Source organism: Salarias fasciatus, chromosome 19 (assembly GCF_902148845.1).
Source record: "Salarias fasciatus chromosome 19, fSalaFa1.1, whole genome shotgun sequence".
NCBI lineage: Eukaryota > Metazoa > Chordata > Actinopteri > Blenniiformes > Blenniidae > Salarias > Salarias fasciatus.
Genome location: NC_043763.1, coordinates 7924940 through 7952613, shown reverse-complemented (window position 1 = coordinate 7952613; position 27674 = coordinate 7924940). Strand labels below are relative to the sequence as shown.

Below are 27674 nucleotides of genomic sequence, written 5' to 3'. Positions count from 1 at the left end.
AATAATCATGGATGCACAGCATGACATCCGACAAAGGTTGATCACAGGCATCAACCTTGGCTGATCTCAGCTGGAACAGCGGTGCTGCAAGTCTCATTTTCTTCATCACCTCCAAAGTACTGCCTTTCAGCCCTCCAGCGAACAAACAAAAAGCCTGGCAACAATATCAATTATACATGCAGGAGGCAAACAAGGGGATTTATTTCACAACAAATAGCCTCATAGAGAGATGTTGAATAGGGTAGATTTGCATTAGAAAAGGACAACAAAACTCCCCAGTTCAACAGCTAAAGAGCAATTTGATGGGACTGGAATAGGGGGAAATTGCTTGATTAGGGTGTGCATTTGGAGGGGCTGTCAGTTTTCAGAAATCCCAGCAAGGACGTGCAGTATTGTGGCTCTGAGAAGAAAAAAAATGACATGCAGCCTCCAATCACAACATGACATTATGAGAACTGTCAGTGATGAACTTTGATAGTGCATGACAAGATCTGAGGATGATACAGCAGCCATCAGAGCAAATGAGACGTCCATGTATAGGTTAACTGAGGGAGGCTCGATTTATCAAATAAGAGACAAATGGGGACATTTGAAGGCTGGTATTTAGTTTTACCAGGTTAGAAGAAATACAGCAGGAGTGACATTTAGCACGTCTTTCTAAAGAAGAGGCTCTCTGTTTGAGTAAACATCAAATAGTTTGCAAGGAAAGGTACACTTCTTTATCTTACTTACACTTGTTGTTGTTTTAAAACAGTGAAATGAGAATTAAGATAAAATCATCGGATCAAACGCAGTCCCACGTGCTCTCTGTGTTTATCCGCGGGGGTTTCTGGGTAGCGGTGCCCATGGAAACCAGCGTAAACAGCGACCACTCTCCTCTCCACCCCCCCTTCACTTCTCCTCCGCCTACGCCCCTCTCCCCTGTCCTCCTCCCGGGCTTAGCCGCGGCGCCAAAGCGGGTTGAAAATGGCTAGCGGGGACCGGTACTACGAGAAGATCACGTCGATTCAGGAGAAGTTGCACAAAATGTGAGTTTTTTTCCCCGGTGCGGCGGAGGCCCCGGTGCAGACCGCGGGCTCGAGTTGGGTTCCTCCGCCGCTCGGTAGCCTCCTCCCACCGCTTGTACACACATGCTAGGTACTTAGCTTCCAGAAGCTAGTTTATTAGCCTTTTTTTTTCTAGCTTAAATGCTACTTGAAGCTGTCAACAGTCGGCTTTCACTGACTCTAGCATGCGGACAAATGTCTAACTCGTCAATAATGTCATATAATATATGTAGAAGTTGTTTTGTGTTGCTAATTCGCCGCATTAGCATATTATCCTCGGTGTTTTGAGTGGACGAGCACCGCTGTTATCGCTGTAATTAAAACCACGGAAATGTTTCAGTGATCTCTGCAAGTGACACTTCCTTTTTTACTTGTGTGTCTGCAGGGAGAAACGGAGGCTTGAGTTGGAGAGGGAGCTGTTTACTTACTGCAGATCAGATAAAAGAGTGTAAGTTACGCTGGCATTACTGAAAGATTTTGCAGCGCTCACCTTGACATTCACATTAAGCTGTAAGATAAATATATGATTACATTTAAGTGGAGTGTCATCACTGTCTGTAAAGCTGTATTCACTGTTAATTTAAATGATATAGTGCATAATCACTGTATATTCCTTCTTAGTGTTTCCAGTAAGATTAAAAAGAAATGATTTGAAGTGAGGTATTCAATATAAAAATATCACTATTGTACTTGGGTGTGCTTCATGTACAGTACCCCTTTGGATCCAAGCACCCTGTTTTCATTCCCATTGTAAAGGGATTCTCATAAATATTAACACACGAGGTCAAAACAACAAAGCTTAAGTTGATGGGAGAGCTGAGAATGAGATTTAAATTTAAAACATATTGTGCTTAACCTTTTCTTGTGAGAAGTCTAAGCTCTTATTTTTTGACAATGCACTTAGATAATATTTCTTTTGAATAATAGTTCTCCACTGCCTTCAGCTCACAGATAAAGTGTTCCAAACTGCGCAGCTATCTCAAGGAAATCTGTGACAGGGAAGCACGAGCGAAAATGAGAAACCTTGAGCTTCTGAGAGATGTGGAGAGCATAGAAATTAGCATGAAGAAATATAGTCCTGACCATGGCCCTTTGCAACAACAAAAGGTATGACACACACACACACACACACACACACACACACACACACACACACACACACTCTGTCCCTTGTTATGGATGGAGTCGTATTAAGGCAGGTTATTATATGGATAAAGACCCTGCTGCTGATTTTGAACCAGGTGTTTTTTGTTTTTTGCAGTTCACATGTAACATTCTATAATTAATGTTGTGGATTGTTTACACAAAAAGCATCAGTCCTAATAGTGAACCAAATGAGCCATCACTTTAGCTCAATAGCAATAGAAGCATATATTGTATCTATATTTTTCTAAGGAATGTTGATTTATAAAGGAAGCATACAGACTCACATTTGCCTTAATGCCAGGCCGTAATTTTAACACAGTCGAAATATTTGCTTGTAATGGCTTGATGTGACAATAGTAAACACTCAAACTGTGCAATTTATCATGGCAGGCAAATGAACGAGGGAGAAAACAATGAGCCAGTCAGATTATCACTTAAAACTCAACGACAGTGCTTGACAGCTTAATATCAAATTAACAAAATTGGCTAATTATGACTCACTGAGTTAATTGCCCAATATAGAGACTCTGAAGTGCTCCAGAGGTTTAGTCATTCTCAACCCTCAAGCAGTTGGTTTATTTCCTCTTGATGCTTTATGAGTCCTGCATGTTTGCTGTTATTTTGGTTCTCCTGTTGCACTTTGTTTCCAGTGTGTGAAATGATCTCTCCCGTGTTTTCAGTCCAGCAGGCAGAAATGTAGAAATCTGTGTGAAATACAGTGTGATCTTCATTAGCAGCATGATGAAATGCAAAAATCAATGAAAAAGTAACCTGTGACAACTGCATTTTTAAAGATCTTTTGGTGTTCCTGTAATATAAAGAGGTGCTCTAAGCTAGATTATTGGACGTATTTATTTGAGCTGGGGTTTAGGCGCTCCGTCTGCCCGTTCAGATAAGTTCTGATGACTGTCAGCCGCCACACAGAGGACACTCACTGGGCTAAAACCCTCTTGTGACTGACTATCTGTCACTTCTGGTCTCACACCTTCTGCTCTGACACCACATGCAGATAATATTCAGCAGCCTTATATCAGACCATTCCCAGTGTAAGTTCACATGGCATGCGCTACGTTAATGTTATAGCTGATATTTTTTCATTTGTTTTGATCTTGTCTTTATATTTTGTGCAGGATGAGTATTTGAAAAAGATTTCCAGATTTATGGAAACAAGGAAGAAAGTGGAACAGCATCGTTTCACAGCCAAGGTAATGATAATATTAAATTGGGCATCGCTGTTGTCAAAGGATTAATAATTGTGTAATTATAATGTAATATTTTGTGACATCCCAATATTCTGCATTCTGGTTGTGTGTTTGTTGTGTTTCTTTTTTTTTTTTACACATAATTTATTGTTCGGTTGAAAAACGGTACTTGTTCCTTTTTATTAAATGCCGGATCCTTATTTTTTGAAATGTTTACAAGGTTTATGTAAATTTGGCTTTTATCAAGCTGTGTTTTCAGGTTTAGAATAACAAAGGGAAAGTAGACATTATGCCTGGTAAATCTGTAGAGGAGTCTACATTTAAACTGTGTATCTGTAATAGCACAGGTGTCTAATCCTGCCTGGTGAATCTGCACAAGCGATGTAGTTCAAGCCCATAGCTGCTTTCTCCCTTCACTTAAAGCAGTTAAAGCTCTTTTAGATGAAATGTCTAAGACATCTCATAATAACTTGGAGCATGCTGTCTAGAGCAGTCACTTGTAACTGTGTGCAAAAACCCCCCTCAGCCTGTCGATATTGTAATGAGCAAAATGGTACCGTCACTCCATTATGCATACAAGCCATTGGCTGGCAGTGTGCATGTCCCTCAGGCTGCAGCATTCATTAAGGGAAGCTTACCGGGCTGAAAGCTGGAGACAGATGATAACGGGATATGATTTTCATATTTAATACATTCCTTGGAAGAGCACACGCGTGCCGCAGATTGATAGAAGAATCAATTGCTACTTTAGTGAAACACTTTCTACTTTGCCCTGCAGCTACCGATGGAATCACTCAGCCAAGAAATTAACTTTTCCTCTTTTTTTTTTTTTTACCTACTTTGTGGATCTGCTGGGCAGGCTGCATGGTTTACAGTGAATGTTATTAAGCAGCTAACTGTTTGGTATTTAAGACGCTTATCAGAAAAGAAACAGAAGCCATGCTTTTTGTTATTATGTTTGGAGGGAGGCTTTTTTGCTCCTCTCTCTCCCCCCCTTGGTGACATTGCAGACATGAATCAAAACTTGTCGAAAGGATTTCTAATAAGATTAAAAGTTAAAACATTGATCCCGAGACATTCTTCTGAAAAATGTTGTGAAAAGAATTCTGACCTTGGCCCAAATAAGCTACTCTTATTCAGATTTGTAAAGTGGATGGTTAACATACTTGAGTTGAATTTCTTTCAGAATGACACATATTTAACTTAGGCAAGAAATTAAGGAATTTTTATACGATCGGTATTCATGCAAAGAAAAACTTTTTTAAGATAATCGAAAGATTAGTTACTAAAAAGAAAATATTTCATGTTTTTTTTTCTTGTTTTTTCTCGTACGTTCAGGCTGAAGCTGTGCACAGACAGCAGCGGTACGGCTCCACCTCTCACACCGAGGAGGATTTTACACAACCACCGGTGGGAATTTTTATGGACCACCAGACCTCCAAAGGGTCTGCTGCTGGAGCTGGCACCACAAGTGTACACTCAGACCAAGCATTGCATCGTTCACCCAATCGCAGCCTGCACTCCCGCGAACGTCTACCAAGTGGCCTTTTGAAGGACTTCCGAGTTGGCGGAGAGGATGCCGCCAGCAAGCGGGCGCATTTATCAGATGACATTTCAGGCTCAAACGATTCCCCTGACGGCTGTAATTTGAGTGACAAACATGGCAGAGCGACGGGGCCGCTCCCGTCTGCTCCAGGTGCAGCCGGCAGCGTGGCTTCTGGGAGTGACGGTGAACGAGAACCTTCACCTCTGGTGACCTTGAAGGGGCCGGAGAGGAATCCGCCCCCCGGCAGCGGCAGCCGCACGAGGGCTGAGACCTCCCCAGCAGGTCACACTGACTCCCGAGAGGTGGCTCATGAGCCACACATAATGGAGGATGAAGAGGGAGGTCTTGGCCATGGAAGCGAAGCTCAAGAAATCCCAGGTTTGCTGCGATGCTTTCTGTATTTTGTTGAGCCGCCTTTCCAGGAACCATCATTTCTACCCACTTTTATTTCGCTCTTTTTGCTGATGTGTTTGTGTGTTTGCTTGTAGGAGGGTGTGAAAGTGACGCCACACCCAGCTCCGATGCGCCGCTCTCAGACAGCAGTGCCAGTGACCTGACCATCTCGCTGACACAGTCGGAGCCGGAGGACGACGCGCCGGAGGGTGTGGCGTCTGAGAGGAGCGCCACTGATGGAGGGAGCCTCGATCGCAATCAGCGCAGTCCCGAATCAGCCCTCCGCTCTGATGAGTCCAGGAACACACCCCACTTAAACAGTGACTCCTCGGCACCAGCAGTGACCTTGGAAAGGTACAGCATGTCAGACTTCAGCACTTTGTTGTTTCACAAAGTGGGTCAGCTGAGAAAAAAAAAAAAGAGAGAGAGAAAGATAAAAGTTTCTATTGTTTAATAGCACGTAGGCTTCAAGGGGAATCAGTGTGTTTCTCCTTAAAGATTTAAAGCCAAGCAGCCTAACAAAAAAAAGGGAGAATTTTCTGCACGGCCGTGCTGAACCACAGAGGGCCGTTAATGATAGCGGGTGAAGGCAGCAGCGTCACATCTAAGGCTGACAGAAAGGATTGTGGGAGTCACGGTCCACGCCACCGTGCTCTCCGGAGCTCAGCAGTCTGCCGCTGTGTTGGTGGCAGTGATGCATCTTATAGGGAGAGCTCAGGACCTGTCACCAACAATATTGCCATAATCCAAGATAATGCTCTAACAGAGCAATTTTCTGCTTGAGAGACCTCAGGAAGTCCCCAGTGGAGGAGGAAATTTGTGGCACCATAGAGTGTTCTGGAGGGTGGGCATGTGGACAGCACTTACTGCCACAAATCCTTAGCGTGATGATGGCCTCTGAGTTGAAGGATCATTTTGGATGAGGTTAGAGTCACAGAAAATCCCATGTAAATGTTTGCACCCACAGACTCTGCCTTTTCCTCACAGTAGACCGAATTTCATGAACATTACCTGTTATTTTCTTTGAAAACAAGAATAACTTTATTTCTTAGTGATTTTTTCTCCTTGTCCATAATTTTATCCTATTTACACATATTTTAAAGCTGTAAAAAAATCCTGCATATGCTATAGATCAATTGATGACAGTTGTTTTTAAAGGCCTGCTGAAGTCTGAAAATGTTATGGATTTAATGTCTAAGTATTTAATTTAATGCCCTTCTTAAGAGTTATTTCACAAATTAGTAAAATGCAACTAAAATATTTTTATAATGTAATATCCATCAATCGACTGATGAGCTGATCAGCTTTTAAACACTGAAGAGTGAGGACAGAAGCCTGACATGTATTCTGAAACAAGATGGCAGCTGGATTTGTTTTCCTGCAGTGATTTAGATGAAAATATCTGATTTAAAAGTTCATTTGGTTTTTCTGTTTGTATCAAAAGTAGTGCAAAGGATTGTGTTTTCTCACTGAGGGTGCTGCTGTTGTGCGTGTGCATGGCCGTGTTCGTATGTGACGACGTGCTATAATATTTATAGCATGACCCCGAGATGAACTGCTGTTAGCCTGTACCTCGGAGAGGGGGGGGGGTCGGCGGTGGGGTCTGCAGCTTTCATTGTTAACACGGAGAGCTTCTGTGTGTGAGGAGAAACCCAGAGGCTTTGATGTAAAGCGCAGAATGCAACCTTTCTCTCTCTCTCTGTCTCTCTCTGTCTCTCTCTCTCTCTCTCTCTCTCTCTCTCTCTCTCACTCTCTCTCTCACTCTCTCTCAAGGTTAGAGTTGATATCGCTCGCCCCATTCACCTCACAGTCAGAGAAAAACAAGCGAGGCCAATTTCTTTGATTATCCCATTATATTTCTCCTCCAGGCTGGCCGGGGCGAGGGAGTGAGGGTCCACATTTCTTCTTCTTGGCCAACCATAATGGCCTCCCTGTGTGCTGCTCTCAAAAATGGCGTCCTTAAACAGCGTGATGGTTCACCCTCATTTGCGGTTATTGAGTTAAAGTTGTGATTTTAAAAGTCCCTGATAACTGAATGCATGCCATGCAGCATGGTGAAACATTTCCCAAGTTTATCCAGACAGCTGCTGGATTTTGTTATTCCTCATTCGTGTTGCCTTCGCTGCCCGTTTGCCAGTGTGTGTGTGTATGTGTGTGTGTGTGTGTTGGAGAGAGATTCTCCCTGACACCAATCACTCAGCGGTGAGACCATTCCGTGTGGTAAATCACCCCGGAGTCAGCGCCGTACGCCGTGGAGCAATATTGCGGCGGAGAGACTGGCCTCTTCCTCCCGGGCTAACAATGCGCTCCTGATGATGTCGACTCGTGGACAACAGCAGCATCTAAAGTGAGGTTAGAGACCTTGACATGAAAGCTGGCAACAATACAAATAGAGAGACAGGTTTGCAGGGAAAAAAAAACACAACTAATTCACTTTCTCCCTCTCTAAAGGTCTCTTTTTGAAGAGCATTGATAAATAAAGTGGAAAGAGAAAGATGACTATTTCAAGGCCCGCGCGGGCGATAAGGGAAAGTGAGAAAGAAGAAGAAGAAGAAGAAAAAAAAAAGACGGCGCTTTTGCGTATTCTACTTCAGCCACACTGAAGAGGACTTGGCACAGATGGATTGCACACTACAGAATGTCATGGATATAATTCAAGCCGCCAGCTTAATCAGGATGTTACCAGGAAACAACCTGCAAAAAAGAGGGAGCAATTGTTTGCTGACCTCTCACCCGAGAGCCCATTACAGATTGTCATAAATTCTTTTTGGCCTCTTTTTATGTGAGGGGGGCTCGGGATCTCCCGGCTTGGGGTTTCTGGGAGAATTCAATGAGGGCCACCCAGAGCTTATGGCTCAAGAAAGAGATGGATTCACAATATCCACATGTATTAGGCATCCATTTCTCATTTTGCAGCCTCACACAGGACCAGATTAAAGAGTAAATCTCTCACCAAAAGAAAAATCATCCAGAGGCCCCCCTCTCTTCAGGACTCCTATTTTTTTCTTTACACTTTTAGGTGTGAAATAGAGGCAGTAATAAAATTGTTTATGTTATTATTACTGTTTGGTTCTGTTATATTACTGATATTGATTACTGAGATTTGCCAAATACTTCAGGTAGTTTTTATATTATGAATGTCAAATTCTCAATAATAGAGAATACAGTGAGATATACTTGCTTCTCATCATGCTTTTCAAATGCATCAATCAGATAAAACAGCAAAGTTAGCGAACGCCAGGCCTGTGTTAGGCGAACATGTAATAATACTGAGTATCGATGAAATGCTCTGATTTTTCATCCAAATTTTGCATCAAATGATACCTTTTCTTTTTTTTCTTAAGAAACAAAACTACATCCTGATCACAAGGTCTCTCCAGGTTTTTTTTTTTTTATTCCTTTTGACCATAGTAATAGACAATGTGTTTTTTTTTGTGTGTGTTTTTTTAGCCTTTCTCAGGAAGGACTCTTTAATCTGCTAGACAGCATCGAAGGACGAGTCCACAGTAAACAGACCGGTCTGTATGAGGTTTCTTCATTTGATGGCAGACAACTCAATAGACTCATCAGGTACATCTTTCCCATCTTTCTTCAAAACTTTCCATCCTTATATCTCCCCGGCTGAATGAAAAGCCATGTATATTCATTTGATGGCCATGGAGCAGTTTGTGCAGATGAGGAAAACATATTATCCTTCTGCCAAGGGCTCTCACATTAGATGAAGTGCCATCGCCGCCATGCATGCATCTTTATTTCCGGGGGGTTTTCAAACACATGGGATTGTTACAGTAACCACTCTGTTCGATTGTTATTAAGAGTCAGGGAGATGGAGGATCTGGATTGCTTTGTCAAAAAAACAGGATGGAGATCATGTTTCAATCAATGAACTTTATTTTCCAAATGATTTTTTTCTGCATATCGGTTTGTTGAATTGGCAGTAACATTTATTTTTGATGATTATTTATGAAAGCTTTATTAAGAAATGAAAGTTTTATGAATCTCTCAAGCCCCCAGTATGTGTTTTGCTCCCATTTATGCGATGATATCTGTGACACCTATAGTAATAAAGAACCTTACCGCTTTGTGTCATCATCTATACTATAATGATCGCGTGTGTGTGTGTGTGTGTGTGTGTGTGTGTGTGTGTGTGTGTGTGTGTGTGTGTGTGTGTGTGTGTGTGTGTGTGCTGATCTGTATGGTTCTGTCTGTAAAGTGTGTGAAGTGTTTACAGCTGTTGGATGTACCGTGTGTCCTCCTGACCCGCGGGCTGAGTCCAGGGCTCCATGGCAATAGCTGACTACTCTCTGTATATTGGGCAGCCTTTGTGACGGTGGAGCGGACTTGAATGACGAGGACCTTGAAGCATGTGGAGCAGTTGTCCTTCGTGGGCTTCAGAGGTTGTCATGGAGCACAGAAAAGGGCTGCCTGCTACCACAGGATCTAGTGAGCACTCACCAGTCCAGCACCGAGCCTAATGAAATAAGGTAAGGTTCTGACTTGTCTGTGAATTCAATGCCAAAAATTGAAATCTGTGTATTTTATTTTATTTTTTTTTACCAATTTGAGGTGATTAACAGAAATTGTGTGGTTGTGATTTTCAACGAAATCTTAAAAATTCTTTGTAGCAGTCTGCAAATTTCGAAAGGTTGTGTATTATATAAAGTGTATAATAGCGTGTTGTTTGTATGGTGTAAAAGCCTGTGTTTTGTGTTAACAATGACATTTTCAACTTGCAATAGTTTTATAATGGAGTCACTCAAAGCACAAATATCAGTACTCTGAAAGTCGCCGAGTTCAACAGACGTTCCTCCTCTTTTCATAGAGCATGTGAGCGGATGTACAGTAAAGGTGAATTCCCCTTTTCAGACGGCGCGCCGGCCGCAGCTTGTGCATTTTACTTTATTTATTTCCTCCAACCAGTTTGTGGGGAGGGGTCACGCACTTACAGCAGTCGCTGAGATATTGCGCACTCGCGCTTGATACAGCCTCCCTTGTCCACAAATGCAAAAGGTCATCTGTGGAGTCACCTCCAACGGCAGCACTGCATGGGTGAATGTCATGAGTAAATTAAAATGCCCTATCTACGACTTCCAGTCCTTTGGATAATGAGTAGTTATACTCTGAGCCAAATCCAGGCTCTGCTTCACTACTCTATTGATTTCACTGAGACCTTTCCTGCTATATACTCAATTCAAAGGAAGACATCTAGCAGTGTCCCTCTCTTTGCTCTGGAGATGCCTATTGGCTGACCTTGACCTTTGTTCAACTCGGAGCTATGCCGCTACCTGCCTATCTCTATCCAGTGTTAACTGGAATTCATTAGTAATCCTTATGTTCTAATTTGTTTTAAGATGAGGAAGAAAGCGGAGTGAAAGAATCTCTCTGACAGATCTATAATTTTCTCCATGTATTAGTCAGGCTTTTCAGTTTCCTCTATTTCCTTGATCATAAAAGATTTTCTTTTTTTTTTTTTTCTTGCTGTATAGCGATATAAGTATGATTCATTTCCCCCCCCATGTATTCAATAAGAAAGCCTCTCTTTCTCTCCGTCCAACCCCACCCCCACCCCTGCCACAGCACCAGCCTCCCTCCTAATGCTGCTCGACTGTGGGATCGCTGGTTCAAGCACGCCCTTGTGCTCAAGGAGCGCCGTGTCCTCAGCGCTGAGCGCCTGGTCCAACTGTTCACGCCGCTGCTAGTGGAGCGTCATGCCACCTACAGCCACCAGGTAGCGTCGGAGGCACGCGGGCAGCCCGGGCACCCACACAAACAGGAGGTGACACACTTGTATTTAGACAAGAGTCCCAGAAGTGAGCCGATATTAACACACGCGGCTGAAAAAGAGGGATGGCGTCTTTTTGTCTCCTCTCCAAACGGGCGATCGGTTCTGCTTCTCCGCTTGTTTCTTCTGGGTTTTTCTAAAAGCGTGTTGGAGCTGGTATTGAATGCACTCTTTGTGTGTTGTGCTTGAAACCAAGCCCTGGGTTGGGCCACTCATCAGATTGCTCCACACGTTGACCTAAACAGAAGGGAAACCCTGACCCATGCAGTAATCGCAAATCACAGTCCCAGCTTGGCTTCTTTCATCTCATGTGGTGTATTCATCCAAGAAACACTTGCTTTTAATTTAGTATTAGCCCAAAGTATAACCATCAGCAGGTCTGCCTGAAAGAGGGAGCCATTTGGACTTTCTCCATGGTGGGAGTATTTTTAAGTATCCCGCTCATTGACCTTGTGCAGATCATGCTCAATTAAACAAAGAGAGAAATGACAAAGAATATTTCCACTCTGTGCCAAAAGATGATGTCAAGAGATTGATATCAAACCCACCGTGAAGCGCTCTGTCTGCAGGAGCGATCATGTGCAAATGCAGTTTCCCTTTGTGTGTTATTAAGTTTGGCGGACTCATCTTGCAGGGGTTCTCGTGGCTCGGAGATCTTCCTGCAGCGTCCCCGACGCAATGAGAGAGGCAAAGTGGGAGACTGTAGAGCCTCTTGAAAATATGAACTGACAAAAGGAAGAGGGGAACTGCCATCTACATCATTGTATCCAAGTGCATCAGGAGAAGCCCGAGTGAAAATCTTGCTCTCTCTTTATCTATCTCACTCCATCTATTTCTTCCCCCTATTCCTCCATTTCTCCATCCCTCCCTTTATGACTTTCTCTCTCTCTCTCTCTCTCTCTCTCTCTCTCTTTTCCTCTCTCTCTCCTCTCATACAACAGCTTACTCTCCACACACAAGAGCAAACAGAAATTTCCATTCACGTCTTGCCACACAGGCCGGCTACTCCCGACAAATGGGAGCATGCAGCTCGCATGCACACACTCAAAGAGGCCCTTTGAATATTCAAGTGCTAACAGTTGCATTCATTGATATTTAAAATGCAGTGGGTCTGCGAGAGCCCTCAAACCCACGGTACATTTGACTAAATCTAAAAAAAAAGAAAAAAAAGGAAAAAAAAGGGGGGGAACAAAGAGGGATATCGGGGACAAGGATCAAGACAGTTTTTATTGTGCGGCAGCATCAAATACCAAGTGGCAAACTCAGATTGGCATGTGTTTGCGTCTCTTCCCCTCTTGGAAAATGAAAGCATGTGCATTGTCAGTCTCCACTGTGACCTACTGATAACAACTTACAATGCACTTAAAGTTTGTCACTGTCAAAATCCTCCTGATCATCCCCTCCATATTAGCGCTCATTAAAAGTTGCAAATGGCCATCTGAGGCTGAGAGGCAGTCTTTGATCACAAAAGAGAGATGATGATGGCAGGATTTGATATGGGGGAGGAAAAAGGGAGAGAGAAGGAAATCGGTGTGTGGCATCTCCCTGCTCCTCATCTCCCGGAACAGCTCCTCTTAATTGTGTATCCTCATCTCCACTGAGATAAAAAAAAAAAAAAAAAAAAGAGGAGCTAGAGAGGGAGGAAGAGAGCAGTTTGTCTCAATCCCCTCCGCCAAGAGGGAAGATATCTGGAACGTGTTGCACATTAACGCCAGGGTGATTGCATTCTTTAGGCAGTTCTCTAATCTCATGGATGAGAAGAGAGGGAGAGGAAAGGAAAGGGGGGGGAAAAAAGTGATTGAGAAAGAGAGCGGGAGCGAAAGTGTGCGAAATAATCTTTTTTTAGTTAAACGAGTGAGAGAATTTGAAGTTATTTTCTGTCGGCGTTTGAACCCGCGTTCGCTGCCGCACCTCAGTGCGAGCAGCCGTGGCCAAAGTAAATGACTTGCCTAATCGGCGAGAGTTCAATTTGACACTTCCTTCACAAAGTGAGAACAATTAAGAGTGTGGTTTTAATTTGTGCCGCTCGCAGGCCAAAGTGTTGCTGAGGACACTTCTGTCCCGGTCCAGTGAGGAGTGCCCCTCAGCGGAGGACGAGAGTGACTTATCTTCATTGTGTGGTCCTTCTTCCCTCCTGGCTGACGGCGGCGCGGAGCCCGCCAGGCCCGCGCACCGGCGGCAGATCCAAGGTCACCGAAGATTAATAGTATGATTGCACTCAGCACAGTGAATTATAATTACACAAATAACACCAATTATATTTGAAAGCTGGATTTTTCTCATTAGTTACAGAGGGATGGCTGCGTTTTGGTTTTATTATGACTGCCCACAAGCATCCAAAACATTCCCCAGTAAGATAAGTCTTTGCACAGTAATATGTAACAAGGCCATTAATAGAAGGAAATGAAGACTACTGCTTTTTTTTCTTTTTTTTTGCAAATCACCTCAGCAGAGAACTAAAACTTCCCTTTTATGAAAGAAATCAATTTCACCACAGAGCCTTTTTTTTTATGAATCCCTCACAGCCCAGTTTTCATACAGCCTTCTATTCAGAGCTAAAGAAAGACCCCCCCCCCCCCCATTCCCATTTCCATCCCTCGATCCCCCTTCCTCCCTGCCATTGCTTCTCACTATGCGCTTCCCTTTCTTACAGAACTACAAAGTACTGAAGAGGACAGCCAGGACGAAAGCCCTGTGGAAAGTGGTCCTATTAGAGGTAAAAAGGCATTGCCGGTGCCTCAGCATTCACACTGTCCTTATGTTGTGGTTTGTTTTCTTCCCACTGCAGTGAATAATGGGCTCTTTTACACAATGGCTGTGGCAGGATGATCAAGGTGAATCCAGGGTCAAAGTCCCACCTGAAGAGCTGTGCTAGTTCTCTCTAATTATCTCCGAGAAAACACTGGCTGTGTTTTCAGCCCCGTCTGAGGTATTCCACCAAAACTGATAATTCGCTGGCCCAGCATAATGCGGCCGCTTTAATTGTCAGGGCGCCAGGGTGGGAAGCGCCAAAGATCTGTCATCGGTTCTCATTATCTTCTAAACAATGCCCGGGCAAGGCCGGACTTGAAAAAAAAAAAAAAAAAAAAAAAAATACTAGATGTGACGGCATCCTGGAAGCAGTTGGTGTGCCCGTCCCTCTGCTGCACCTCTGAAATGTAAAGCAATGATATATTACCCTCAGCTATCAGATTTCCTACTGGGTGTTTCATGTGTTCGCATCCCTAAGGTGCGCAGCCAGTAGAATGAGTCCAGTTTTCTCTACACTTAATCAAAAGAGCCATAACCAGCTTAAAAAAGAAAAAAGAAACAAAAAAATATATATATATATGATATATATGACTAAAGATTTTTGCTGTGCTAAATGACATCAGTGTCACAATCAAATACCTTGACCTTGGAACTGATAGTAATTGCCAAGACAAGCGCTACAATAGCACGAGTGTGTTTTGTGTTTTTTTTTTCTTCTTCTTTTTTTAAGAAGACGTGTAAAAGCCGTGGCTATATAAAGTGGAATAACAATGAACATTGCCATGCACTGTAAACACATGATTAATTCAGCATTCTTTTCTGGCACATAGTTGTAAATAAAACGTTAAGACTTAACTAGAGAAGATGACAATATCGTTCTTCGCTTTGATTCGCTGCTTTTGACAGCATCGTTGAGACAACAACCCGTTTATTATGTACTTCTGCTCTGTGGGGTTTTTTTTGCCTGTGCAGTCACTGTGCTCCACTCAAATATGATACCTGTTTTAGTGTGCCGCAAAGTAATTACAAGTGTTTAAAAAAAGAAAAAGAAAAAAGAATCAATCACTGGCTTCCTGGTGGGGGGACGCTGAGATAATGTGAGGAACTGATTGCTGTCTCATGGAAACTGTCGCTACATACTGTAGGCTTGGATCAACAGCTTAGGTGATTGAGCACAGTGTTTTCTCTCACTCTGTTCTGTGCCAAGACAAAAAAAAAAAAAAAAAGAGGAGAAAAATCAGCTACTGAAGCGTGTTGGCTCATCAAACAGAAACCTGTGAAAGTTGGAAACCTGGGTTTTAAGCAAATATTTGACAGCGACTTCTGTGCACTGCGTGTGTGTGTGCTTGTGTGTGTCTGTGGCTGTGTGTGTGTTTGTGTCTTTCTCCCCAAATAGAGACGAAAGCATATCAGTTACTTAAACAATCAGCCATGCAGGCACGGCTGCAGAGTTCTGAAGAGGAGGACGAGGACGGCCTCTTAGGTAAGAGATGTGATCCACTTTACCAGCCAAGCAGCGCGCCAGCTGGGGTTTAATCATTAGCTGCCAGCGGTCGTACGTCCTCACAGCGGCAGAAAGACACCGCATTGCATATGTGTGCCTTGCTAAACGAGAGCCAATGCCTTGACCAGGGGTGTTAAACATGCCGCCCGTGGGCCACACGGGGCTCACAAGGGGGTTCCATCCAGCGAGAGGAGACGGTTTTTTAAAAATCGTAATACCTGTTCTAAATTTGTCCACTGGGGGACATGATGTTCCCGTAATAGCAAAAATTGGAAACTGTGAGACCCGGAACTGGACAGTAGATGTCAGTGACGCTCCCGCCTGAGGGATCCAAATATGTCCTTCCTTCCTGCCGCGGAAAAAATGGCTACTGTGTTTTGGTTTATTTCATCCTCGGCTGATTTTAGCCTGCGTTAAGCCTCGTACATACCAATATTTAGAATGTCTTATTTAAATTTTAGCCTGTTTTTGATATTCAACTTTATTTCTACTCATTGTGTGGAGCAATGCTTAAAGGACTTTCCCTCTGGGATTTATAAAATAGTTCTATTCTATTCCATTCTTGTCTGAAATATGTTGGAAAAGAAAACCAGGTACAAAAACAGCTGAAATGTCTACCATGCTAAATTGCGATCGAAACTTCATGATTGCAACATACGACAGTTTTTGTGTGCTTTTCAAAACTAATATAGATAAGAAACTTTTTTGCGCTAAAACAAAGGAACAAATTGTCTAAATCATAATTTATTTAGCTTTTTACTGATTTTAACACACATCTCGTACTCTTTCTCCACCTTCTTGCTGAGAAATTCTTCAATCGCCCCATTTTTGGGTTGTATAGAAATGTGCGTGACGAATTCAGTTGTGTCGAGATCAATCAAAAATCAAATGGTTTTATGTGGCCCTGTTTGTTCTTTTAAGGAATAAATCATGGCCATGAAGAGGACGTGGAGAGGGCCAAACGCTCCTCACATCAAGACCCTTACCCCCGGTAAGAACATTGTTATTCAACGGGCCACAGGAAATGGGCCACCAGACACCAAAGTGGTTGATGTACATTTGCATGGCTGCTCTCATAATTCCCTGTTCATTTCCATAAGATCAAGGGGGCGCCACCCATTAACTCGCTTACAAAGACAAAAGGCCCCTAAAGCCCCCTCTCGCTCACTGTTTACCGGGTTCAACCAGGTTTTTAGGATTCAAAAGCAAATCAGCCGCCACAAAAAATAAATTGGAGCCGTCATCTCAACTGTCTTCAGGCTTGTTGTCAAAATGCAAACAGATCATGTCAAGAAGAGAATCAAGGACAACTGTTTTGGAAGAAGGGGATTGGAGTGTTGACAAGGACAAATGTCCTTTCATTTTTCACCCTTGAAACATATTTAGGCCGCTCAAATCAGGGCCCTAAGTGGGCAGGGAAAGAACATCTAATGATAAATAGCTCGGTGGATGCTAACACCGTCACGGTTGCATTTGAATATCAACACGACTTCATCAAATCTGCAATTGCATGTCAGGTCCTCAGAGCACCTCTTCACTGCGAACCCATTTTGGGCTGCAGTAATGGCTGGGTAAACGTTATGAGGAATAATCTTCTCTGATTTCATGTGATTACTGGGCACCACGCTGACACGGCGGCTGAAGTCTGCATCTCCCTGGCCTGGCGAGCAGGCGCTCGCAGTCAGCCTATTAGCCCAGGGAAGGGCCTAATGGCCTGGCTCTATTGTGGTCCTCATGGCTGCCACTGCCAGCCCCAGTGACCAGCCTCTTTAATAAACATGAGCCTTTTTTTTTTCTTTTTTCTTTTTTTTTTTTGGGCTCAGATCCTGTCAGATGGTGCCTGTCATTAATGTGCATGGGAAGCGCGCAATATGTGTGATTAAACAAAATTTGCGGAGCAGAAATTAGGCTGGAACACACAGCGCGGGGGGAGCAGCCATGACACACAAGTTGTGTACGTAAGAAAAAATTGGACAAACGGGTGGTTATGCATGCCGGACACTCAAATCTCATCAGGAGCAGCGAAGAAGCGGCACCGGGACCCCAAAGTCTCCGTCAATACACCATCATGTTCTCTTTGGTCATACAACAAAATTCCCCCTGTCTTCTCTCCATTTCTCCTCAATGCTTAGATTTAAGCATTCCACTTACCACAGTCACTTCTTGCGCTTTATTGCTTCCACAAGTGGTCTGGAAGCCCTGCACTTAAGCAGAAGCATAACACTGCAGCATGCGCTCGCCCCGGTTCCCTCCTTTCTCTTTGCGTCTCGCTCCCTCTCGCTCCCCTGGCCCTCTCTCCATCTCCTTACCCCTCTTCCCCTCCGTCTTCCTGTATTTTCCTTCTTCTCCCCCCCCCCCCTCCCCTCGCCATCCTCCTTGCTAATTATTTGCTTTATTTTGTCAGCGAGCTGATGAGTGACTTCAAAAGGAGGATGGAGCTGGACTCAAAATACAAAAATGGCTTCCTCTCTGTTGTCTTAGACAATAATTATGATTTGCCAGTTAAGCCTAGACTACAGCAGAGGGATTGTAGTTTAAAGCAGAGGCTTTGGTGCAAAAAATGCATTTATAGCCCTTTGTGAGGCTCCTCATTATGTGTGGGCCCGATTCATTAAGTAATTGGTTTGCAGTTGTTTACATGAGTATTAAGGCCTTCTATTCAGGGCCTTTGAGAGATACATTGTGCAAATGTTGCATGTTATGAATGCAGAATGAGAGGCGGGGGGCCAGTCCTATTGGCCAAACACTGCACTCGGCTGAAAAGCGAGAGAAAAGCGCTGGGTGCTGCTTTGCATAGCAATGACTAGGGCCTTAATAAGCTTTACAGATTAAATACATGCAGTCTATACAAGATGCAAAGAGATACTCTTAACACATTTATATGTGCTCATTTCACTATTATGAAGTTTGAGAGAATTGGGGTCTTTCATATTCTTTCTTTTTTTTTTCCCCCCCTCTCCGGCTCCCTTCGTCGCTCTCTCCCACACAGTGTTTTTCACTTAGATACTTTTATGGAATGTTCTGTTTATTGTATTATAACTCGCGGGGAAGCGACTGATCTGCAACATTTATTAAGGATTTGTCCATTAGAAATCTTTTGCTGTCTTTGTGAGTGGCAAAGCAAAATCACTTTGTGGTTGAGTGGGGATGAAAGGAATAATGCACGAAGGAGTGAGTCTTAATAAGCAGCTGCACTCCATGTAAAGACCACTTGTTCCCCTTTGTATGCGAGTGCATGCCACTGCTTCCTCTCGTGCAAAGAATCATTGTGCTCCTTTCTACTGTAGGCATTTCAGATGCCACTCCTTTATTTATATTTTCCTTTTTTTTCTCCATCCACCTCCACCCTTTCCATCCCCATGTTTTTCATCCTAAAAAAAAAAAAAAAATGCTTGAACACATGTGCACAGACACACACACAAAACAAAAAATCCTGCACCCATCAAACGGTGTGATGATTGTTGTGCCTAGTGCCTGCTTGACAAAAACCTTGACTCAACAATTAGTGGTTTACAGCTTTGCTTTGGACAACAGGATGTGCTCAAGCATTCGACCCCAAATCACTCAGAGTGTCAAAATCAGAAGCTCTCTCTCTCTCTCTCTCTGCCTCTGCCTCTCTCACCCCATCTCTATTGGGAGGCTATATGTGTGTGAATCTCTGACGACTCACAGGGAGGAGAGATGGAGGGGCGAGAGGGGCGTAAGCTGAGTGAGAGAGAGAGAGGGGAGGGAGCTTTTGAAAAAAAACAGTCTGAGATAGAGGGAGACGGAGAGACAGTATTGGACAAAGGGATTTTTTTAACTGGACATCACTTTGACTTCAGAATCGTGGATGTTCAGACGAATCGCATAATGTCACTCTGAAGAGGAATCTCATTAACAAATCTGAATATTTAATTCGGAAACACTATTATTCTGAAGACACATTCACTGCGTTGTACTTGTAATGTCTCAGCACATGTCAGTCGAAGAAAAGCTTCAGAATTACATTAAAAGATTGGCCGAAGCAGACAGACAGGCGGCATTTAGAGACTCCGACCAGAGGAGGTCACTGTCCGACACTGGCTGAACTACTGCCTGCCTGTCCCTGACAAATGGCATAAAGACATTTTCTATGCTTCATTTTTTTGTCTTTATGTCACTTTCATATATCAGAGATGATAACAAAACAATAACATTGCTCAGAAATATTAGGTTTATATTACAAATTCTGTTGGTCATTTCAACAGATATCTAATGAACTGAAATGCTGTCAGCACACATTTGTTTTGATCTATTTGGTAGCAAAATAGAAAAATTATTCTGTGTTGAATTTAGAACAATATCAGGCATCCTGTTGTCATGGTGGCTCACTGATAAATACGCTGCATTCCTACATTCAGGATATATTTATCACAATATTTAGATAATGTATTTTAATGAACAAACACATGTAACCATGCAAGATTACAGCCAGAACTGATTTACAACTTCAGCCTCCAAGGCAAGAATGAAAGATTTTCATACAAGCTCAGTTTTTAACCAGCATGTCAGTTTGACTGAAATTCCCATCAGTGCTGATATTTCTTGAAGTCATCATTGACCAATATGATGACCCCGATGTGCCAGGTCAGGCGTTGACCTTGAGTTGGCAACACAGGTTTGAATATATATACATGTGAGTGAGAGAGAGAGTACCGTTTAAGTTGCAGTGACTTGGTGTTTTGATCCCCTTCTAAAAGGAGCAGCTGACACTCTCTCACTGATCTCATCATCTCACATGGAGCACCCCGATTGTTTCTATTGTAAATTCATTTTACAGGCGTTTATGTATCCTTTAAAAAGGCTTCGGCATATGATGCATAGGAAGAAAAAGGACAGCATGAGACGAGTGATCTGTCCTTCAACCACCCTGCGCTCCGGCTGTCTCCACCTCTCCGGCACCACCAGTCAGGAGGAGAGCACGGTTGATCAAATCACTGCCCCCCCCCCCCCCCCCCCCCCCCCCGAGCTGCAGTACCCTCTCGTCGCCAGCAGAGAGCACTCACACGTTAGAGAGCGCCCACTCAGCCTGCACTCACAGCTGCCTCTCACTGTTTGCCCCCACTGAGGGCTGCATCCTGCAGCCATTCAGGCCCGGCAGAGTACATCCAAACGGAGCCTAAACAATGTTTCTGCAGGGTCAGAGCCGGGATGGGAGTAGGAGTTGATGGGAATGATGAGGTGACGGGTCTCCCTTTACCTTTAGACAAGCACAGCTGCGCAAAAGTGCTATTGTGCTATTAGCATTTGTGTGTGGGAGGCAGGAGCTTAAAAAAAAAAAAAGGGCAGGGTAAATAAAAGCAGTTATCTGGCTATGGGCAAGGCAGCGTTATATGCTTGGTAAGCATTATTTTTACTGACGGTCGCTCTTTCGCCGAATGTGACTGTCAAATTACACACGAAACACTGTCAGATGATTTAAAAAAATGCATCGTTAGTCACTCAAGGAAGTCTGAGCAAGGCTGATGGTAGGAAATAGTCTGAGGACGTCAAGTTCTGCTAAATAAGATGAATTACACTCAAGAACAAGCAAAAATGTTGCTGTTAAATACAAGTGCGAAGCTATGAAATTATTAGTTACTTCTTAATGGTGTTTGGTTGTATTTTAAAGGCTGGAATTGCTTTTATTTGACCTGTTTACATATCTACAATCAAATATATATCTCACGCAAACCAAGTATTTGAAATTATACCATGTTGAGCTACTTTTGTGAACAGATGTAGATACAAAGCAATAATTTCACTTCAACAAGTAAGGTAGTTTGAAAGAAAAGTAGATAAATAGCAAAACCATTGGAGTGCATCTTTTATACCGTTTATCCTGTTTAAGATTGTGGTGTGCTGGAGGAAAACCCAGCCGACATGCCCTCAGTCTGTGACTTTTATACACCGTTTGATTGCAGTTTCATGAGTATCAGTACTAATCTACGCCAAATTACTGTATGAACTAAACACTGGTGACGTTTCCCTGTCGTGGATGAAACAATGAGATCATTCACATGAGACAGGGAAGTAATGACTTTTCACTGAACCCATACAAAACTTGAATGTCGCAAATTGACAAAGCAAATTCGAAGAAATCCACAGACGAATCCCAATATTTCCTCTCAGGCAGTAACGTGTTTGAAGCTCTCACATTTTTAAAGGTCACTGTGAACTCAGCGATGCATAGCAGACAAAAAAAAAAAAAAAACTGTTAAAAGAGGAGATAAACAACAATATGAAACAATTGCTAAGGCCAGAGAAAGCGTCTGAGCGACGAGGCGCCGGGCGAGGAAAGAAAAAAAAAAAAAAAGAGGACATTACAATAGCTGTAATTTGCATCATTTTACACATTACATTCACCTTTGTCTACCAGAGCTTGTAAAACACTGGCCTGGCCCAGTCTTACATATTCAGATCATTGCCTCAATTAAGGGAAACTCAGCAGAAGATGAACTGGCATAAATGTTTATGGAAACGGAATATTAGATTGGTGGGGTCAGATCCAGGCTGGGCTCTCTATGGTAATAGCCCTGTCTTGAAATCAGTCCTGTCCCTCTCTGAAGTGGAACAGCTGATAGACCATTCCCATCCCGGGGGGAAGTTCGAGAAAAGAAAAGCCTAATTTACTCTCCGTAACGGAGCTATTATTGTGGCAAAGGAGAGAAAGTAATCGTATAGATTATTGCTATATTTTCTGATGCTGCAGGGTCGAGCCGAGATCCGTTGCTTAGCAGTTGTAAATGGATGCAGCGGTCCCTGTGGTTTCATGTCAGCGCTTTATCTTTTACCTGGTTTAGAAAAAGAAAATAACTGAATGCAGCTAGCAGGTGGATTGCTTTTCTTTCTGTTGAGCAGATCTGTGAGCTCCACAAAGAACAAATGAAGGAGTTAAGAGTAGACGGTAATTCCATTTCTGATGGAGAGAGTCTAGTATACACTAAACTACACTCCAGCACTGTAAATAGCACGGGCTACATCTTCAGCTCAGTTTGCATGTTTGGCTATCTTGGATCTCCCTGTCTTGCACAGTGAATAGAAATTCAATTTATCATGACTTTTGATGAGCCAAAAGGTAGTTCAAGCATTGGTTTGTGCTCTACTGTATAGTGCACACAGGGGTGTATTTATTATTGTCACCATCTTGAAACGAGTTTGTGACAAGGGTTTTTGTTTAATGTTAACATGTCTGCATTAACAGTAATGTGTTGGATGCAGTTTCTAGTCCTGTATCTTATGTCTGATGTCTGCTTAGTGTAAAATTTATCACCATATTATGATTTTTTTGGTTGTGTGTTCCTGGGAAGAATGAATGGAATTGATGTTAAACCACTTTCTAAAGAATATTTGCACTTGTATGTGTTGGGTATTGAGTCCAGTGTGGTAAAAGTAATTTTTTTAAGTCACGTGACAATCAAAAGGGATATGACAAGACAAAAAAAACATTGTTTTTTGTACATGTGTGTACGTCATGGTTTTTAAAAACCTTGCTTTCACACTCTCACACCATCTTGTTATCTGTTCTTCTGTCTTTACTTTTCCTTTTTTTTCCTCTCTGTCATTCTTATTTATCCCCAGCTTTGATTTTTCTGTTTTTTAAGTGCCGGAGGTTTATTTTTGTTGTGAGAACAGATGCATAAATCATCCAAATATCCTGTAGGAAGTCCCATCAGCATATGAATGGAAAGGTTATATTCTAATGATGATGCCAGCTCTATGGCGCGTTGCCTATAGCACAGAGCAATCTGCTCACAGTTAGGGAAGGGAGGTGCGTCCTTTGATTCTGCCTTAAGTGGTGCAAAGCAGCAATATATGGTTTAGAAGATGGCAACTGGAACACAGCCAGAGTAATTTGGTCCTTATACCCAATGTACAGTGGCGTGTGCCAAGATTTAGCAGAGGGAGAGATGAGGAGATGAGGGTGATTGAGAGGGTGACAATCAGAGAGGTCACGAGTTAGAATTGATGCAGGCGGAAGAAAATGTCGCTTGTTGCCTTGCCTCGCCCACGTCAAACTCTGCATCATTTTCTTAGTATTTTCAAGAAAAGTGTCAAAACAGCCCCGGTATGGACGGCCCAAGCAAATCAGCCATATGGATACGTGATGTGCGCTAACCTGGGAGATGATGAGGATATATTGTGGGGTTTTGAATGGGCTCTGTGATGATGTAAATTAAAGAGGAGGCCTTTAAAAGTGGAACGGGGGGCCTTATTGCATATGCATTGAGGCAGATCAAAGCTTTTTCGGAGGTCACACATTTACATAGCGATATCGCCACAGCTATGGGAACCTGGCAACCCTGTCTGCCGACTATTTTTGAATAAAGAGGGCCTTGTGGAAGTCCTTTTGGCACAATTAGAACAGGAGTCAAGGAAGCCGTCCCTGCGACGCTGTCTCGTCTGTGCAGACAGTGAATCTCACCCATGTCCCCACATAGGTCCCCGTTTTTGTTTAAATAGTTTTGTTATAGAGTTGTAGTACTCACGCATGTGTCTTTTCACCCGCTGAAGTGCTCAGTTGTTTTACTTTCAGATCAGAAACTGCCTCGAATGAGTCATTTCTCTTCCACGATGTAGTTTCACATTCATGTAAAATGATAACCTGCCTTTTTTTCTTTTTAGTTTTAGCTGTTTTTAGTGTGTAGAGAGAGAGAAAAAAAAGTAGCTCTTTCTCAAAGAGAGCTTGAGGTAATAACTCTACAAGGCTGGAAACTGTCTTTGTGTTCCCAGCAGAGAGAAGACGGAGTCAAAGGCTCATTCTGCTCTGCAGTCAAAAGGTGAGTATAAACAAAGTCATTTCAATTGGTTGCGAAGTCTCTGTGTCAAAAATAGGTTAATTACACCAAACAGATCACCATAAAGAGGTCTCTGTGTTAACATGTATGATTATTATAAAAAAAAAAAAAAAAGATAAATTAATGCCTCACAAAAACACTGGCTGTTTGATTAAATCCCTGTATAAATGCAGGTGTGCCTTTGGAGAATGTGTAAATGAAAAATGACCTTGGAGTTAAGTCCAGGCTACTGAAAGCTTCTTTTGAAACAAGCGCTGCCTTCTCCGCTCATAAACAACTGTGTCTCTCTTGTTTTAGGGAACATTCGGAGTCTTTACGTCTCCAATCAGCTTTAAACATTTTTAACAGGGTTTTTTTTTTTCCTTCATACATTGAAAAAAATCAGCAGTTTTTATGAGTGAACTGTGGCCGTCCAACTGTCGTGACACGTTTCGTGAGTTGCAGTTGAATGTTGTTCAGATTCGTCGTCACTACAATGCTGAGTTCTCCAGGTAGCTGCAGGCTTTCAGTTTATGATCTGGTAGGTCTTCATATACAGAGTGTGAACGTCACACTTAATGATTCCACACTGAAGGTAATTTTATAATTTCATCACAAACAGGCTTAGAAATATTTAAAAAAAAAAATGTGGTTTAACCATTTCATCCATTTAATTTTTCATTGTTTACCCTGTTAAAAAAATATTAAATAGCTAATGGAGTGTATTTTGGAGGTTTTATGATGCTCATTATGTCCACTAACATTTGTTATCACACAATAATATGTCCTGTTTTATGTAAGACATGAAAAAAATAGAAGCCGATTGTCAAATTTCAGCACATAAGGCACCATGTCTGTTGATGTTGACAACTCAGAAAAGACATCAAATGGAAAAAATTAATTAGGACATTTAAACTTTTTCACTCAAACATCCCATAAGAGTTAATAAACTAATTATTTCATCCTCCACGTGTTGGTTAGGTACTACTTCCATTAGATTCTGCAGGAAAGTACAGAGAGGCGAGAGCACAGACTGCAGGAAAGACAAAATCTTCTGTGGCATCCAGAAGTGGCGGTTTGACTGCACAATATTAATATATAACAGATCAAGAAGAGAGTGGAGAAATGATGCTGAAGATAGAAAAAAGGGGGCCATGCAAGTGAACATTGTGCTCCGATAATGTAATCTCTTATTTTGTTCTCTCTGCCTTCCTGTGCAGCTTTTTGGGGGGAATCAGATGACAGCAACTCAGAGATCGAAGCAGCCTTACGCCCTCAACCCTTCAACGCAAACAGCGGTGACACCGGCGGCGCCAAGATGAACGCGGCGCATTATATCACTGCGAAATTCCTGGCAGATTAACTTGCGGCAGTTCACCTCCTGACCATTGTTTTAGTAGTCTGCATTGTAAATCGCATGCACAGTGTATCGTAAAAACAAATAATAAAGTTGACAGCTCTCAGGCTGGATAAAGTATGTGAAGAGTTGTCCAACACGCCGATGTTAACCCCGCTTCAGTCTCTTTATCTGAACAACTCTCCCGGCTCATAATAACAGCTCGAAATAGATTAAACTGATCTTTTAAAGCGATTTGTTTGCACTAGGCTGAAAATCATGCATTTTGAATGCCGCAAGCATCTCCAAGTGCTCTACCTCCGGCACGCTCGAGTGTAGTGATGTGAGTCACCTGTGAAATGACAAAGCACAATGGCCACTCCGCTCGCTTCTGCGCGACCCGTGAACCTGCTGAAGAGGCCCATCTCCCGGGGCACAAAGTGCTGCCGAGCTAACAAACTCCCAATATTCAGCGCCTCCCGGCAAACGCTCGGCTCCCGTTTTCACAGCTGCGTCTTTAATGATTGTGCTTACGGCTCCGAAAACGCACGGGCGTGTTTACATTCCTGCGGACTACATTGTGCAAATGAGTAACTCGCAGCAGAATTGTTGCCGAAGCTACACAATGGGGTTTAATGCCATTTATGATTTCCCCTGCACTCTGGACATTCTGTGTCTATTAATAACTCGGAGCGGCTGTGTGGGAGGCTGCATTCCAAGGTTTACATTTATAGTTCATTATGTCTGTAGTGTAAATTTCCAAAACTGCCGTTCTGAGATGTGGTAAAAGCCCCTGGCATTCAGTGTCAGCAGGATTCCATTAGTCAGCTTTAGGTGACTTTACATGCCTGAACCTTTTAAAGTAGGACTCCACATTCATTACCAATAATGGCTTCAGACAGCCCTGACCCAGCACAGAAAAGGGACCGTGGCAGAATAATTTGGAGTTTGCTAAAAGGCTCCCTAACATAATATCCATGTTAAGGAGCATGTCAACAGATACTTGTGTGCGACAGATAGCTCACAGTGGAAGTGGAGTTATATTGTACTAATGTGTACTAACACAATCGTCTTTTTTTCCTCGTAAAGAACTTCTGAGTCCACACCAGAGAGACGACGGTGGCGATATTCAGCTCATTCTTTTTGTGATCTCTGTGTGATGAGAGGAAGCGTTAGGTTCTACCTCTCAGTTCAGAATGGTTGCTTGTTACATCATCGACTGCTTTACCGCATCGCTCAGTCACACTCAGGGAGACGAGACTCTTCTCCTGGAGTGGTCGGTTCTGTGAAGGTAATTCATGTTTATGATGACTTCTTTTGATGAACGACGTCGTCTCAAGAATGCAAAAGGATGGGAATATATTTATTTTTATAATGGATGTAAAAGACCAGTTATCAGTCTGTGGATTAAGGTAAATTAAGAAAAAAACCTAACTACTTTGAAAGCATTCAACATTTGTATTTTAACTATTTGATGAAAGCCTCGACTCCTGTAAGAGAGAGAGCACAGAGGCTAACATGGCTAAATTAAGCACTGAATGAAATGGGTTTGGAAAAAGTCATAAATCAGTTCAGAGTGAAAGGTACTTTAGTTTTTTTTCTAAATATTGTCCTTTTGGCCAGTATTTAGAAAGATAATCATGTGTTCAGTTGAGCTACCTCATCACTGGCAAATTATTGAAGTGAATTACTGTGAGTTAAATGTGTCATTAATCAATTAAAATATCATATTGGAACTCCATTATAGCTTATATTCAGAAAACCGGTTGGGTAACCTGATTTTGATTTCCATGACAGTCGACACGGCTTTGAAATACTTGAATGATACTCAAAGTTTACTCAATGATGCCTTGTAATTGTAATATATTTGTTGTCTCTCTCCTTTCTGTGGACAGAATTTATTGTTACTTGTTTTAACTCATGATTCTCAGTGACAGTGAAAGGATCACATCAACTGATGGTGACTTAACAGTAATGCATTCATGCTTCCTGCTTCTCAAGAATTCAAGAAAAACACGTTTTCTTTCCCTTTAAGAAAATGGTTGAATTTTTTTACTCTGAGCTATTGTAAAACTAGTGAATTCATGTGATTTCACTCCCTCCAGCACGGCCTGCTCTGTTGTATAAGAACGTGCCATTATGTAACTTGGAGTGTTTACATTTAGTTTGAAATAAAGTGACTTTTAGATGC

At 42.6% G+C, this 27674-nt stretch overlaps 1 protein-coding gene across 5 annotated transcripts; it reads left to right on the top strand.

Annotated features, from left to right (window-relative positions):
- Positions 1–895: 895 nt before the first annotated feature.
- Positions 896–27674, top strand: kiz (kizuna centrosomal protein). 5 transcript variants are annotated; one of them, XM_030116598.1, is made up of 15 exons: positions 896–1028; positions 1432–1494; positions 1991–2153; positions 3323–3397; positions 4733–5318; positions 5429–5687; positions 8784–8903; positions 9653–9817; positions 10911–11061; positions 13148–13304; positions 13769–13831; positions 15263–15349; positions 16292–16361; positions 24107–24150; positions 25368–27674. In XM_030116598.1, the coding sequence occupies exons 1-15, from the start codon at positions 967–969 to the stop codon at positions 25508–25510; spliced, it is 2208 nt and encodes a 735-aa protein (XP_029972458.1). In that variant the 5' UTR covers positions 896–966; the 3' UTR covers positions 25511–27674. The 5 variants fall into 5 exon arrangements, 4 of the variants coding, with proteins under 4 accessions (XP_029972458.1, XP_029972457.1, XP_029972460.1 ...); XM_030116597.1 differs by having other exon boundaries at positions 24104–24150; XM_030116599.1 differs by having other exon boundaries at positions 979–1028; positions 1974–2153; positions 24104–24150.

Coding starts and splice junctions, on each gene's coding strand:
- kiz (XM_030116597.1), top strand. CDS start 967: ATGGCTAGCGGGGACCGGTACTACGAGAAGATCACGTCGATTCAGGAG. Junction 1,029..1,431: donor CAGGAGAAGTTGCACAAAAT/GTGAGTTTTTTT, acceptor GTGTGTCTGCAG/GGAGAAACGGAGGCTTGAGT. Junction 2,154..3,322: donor GCCCTTTGCAACAACAAAAG/GTATGACACACA, acceptor TATTTTGTGCAG/GATGAGTATTTGAAAAAGAT.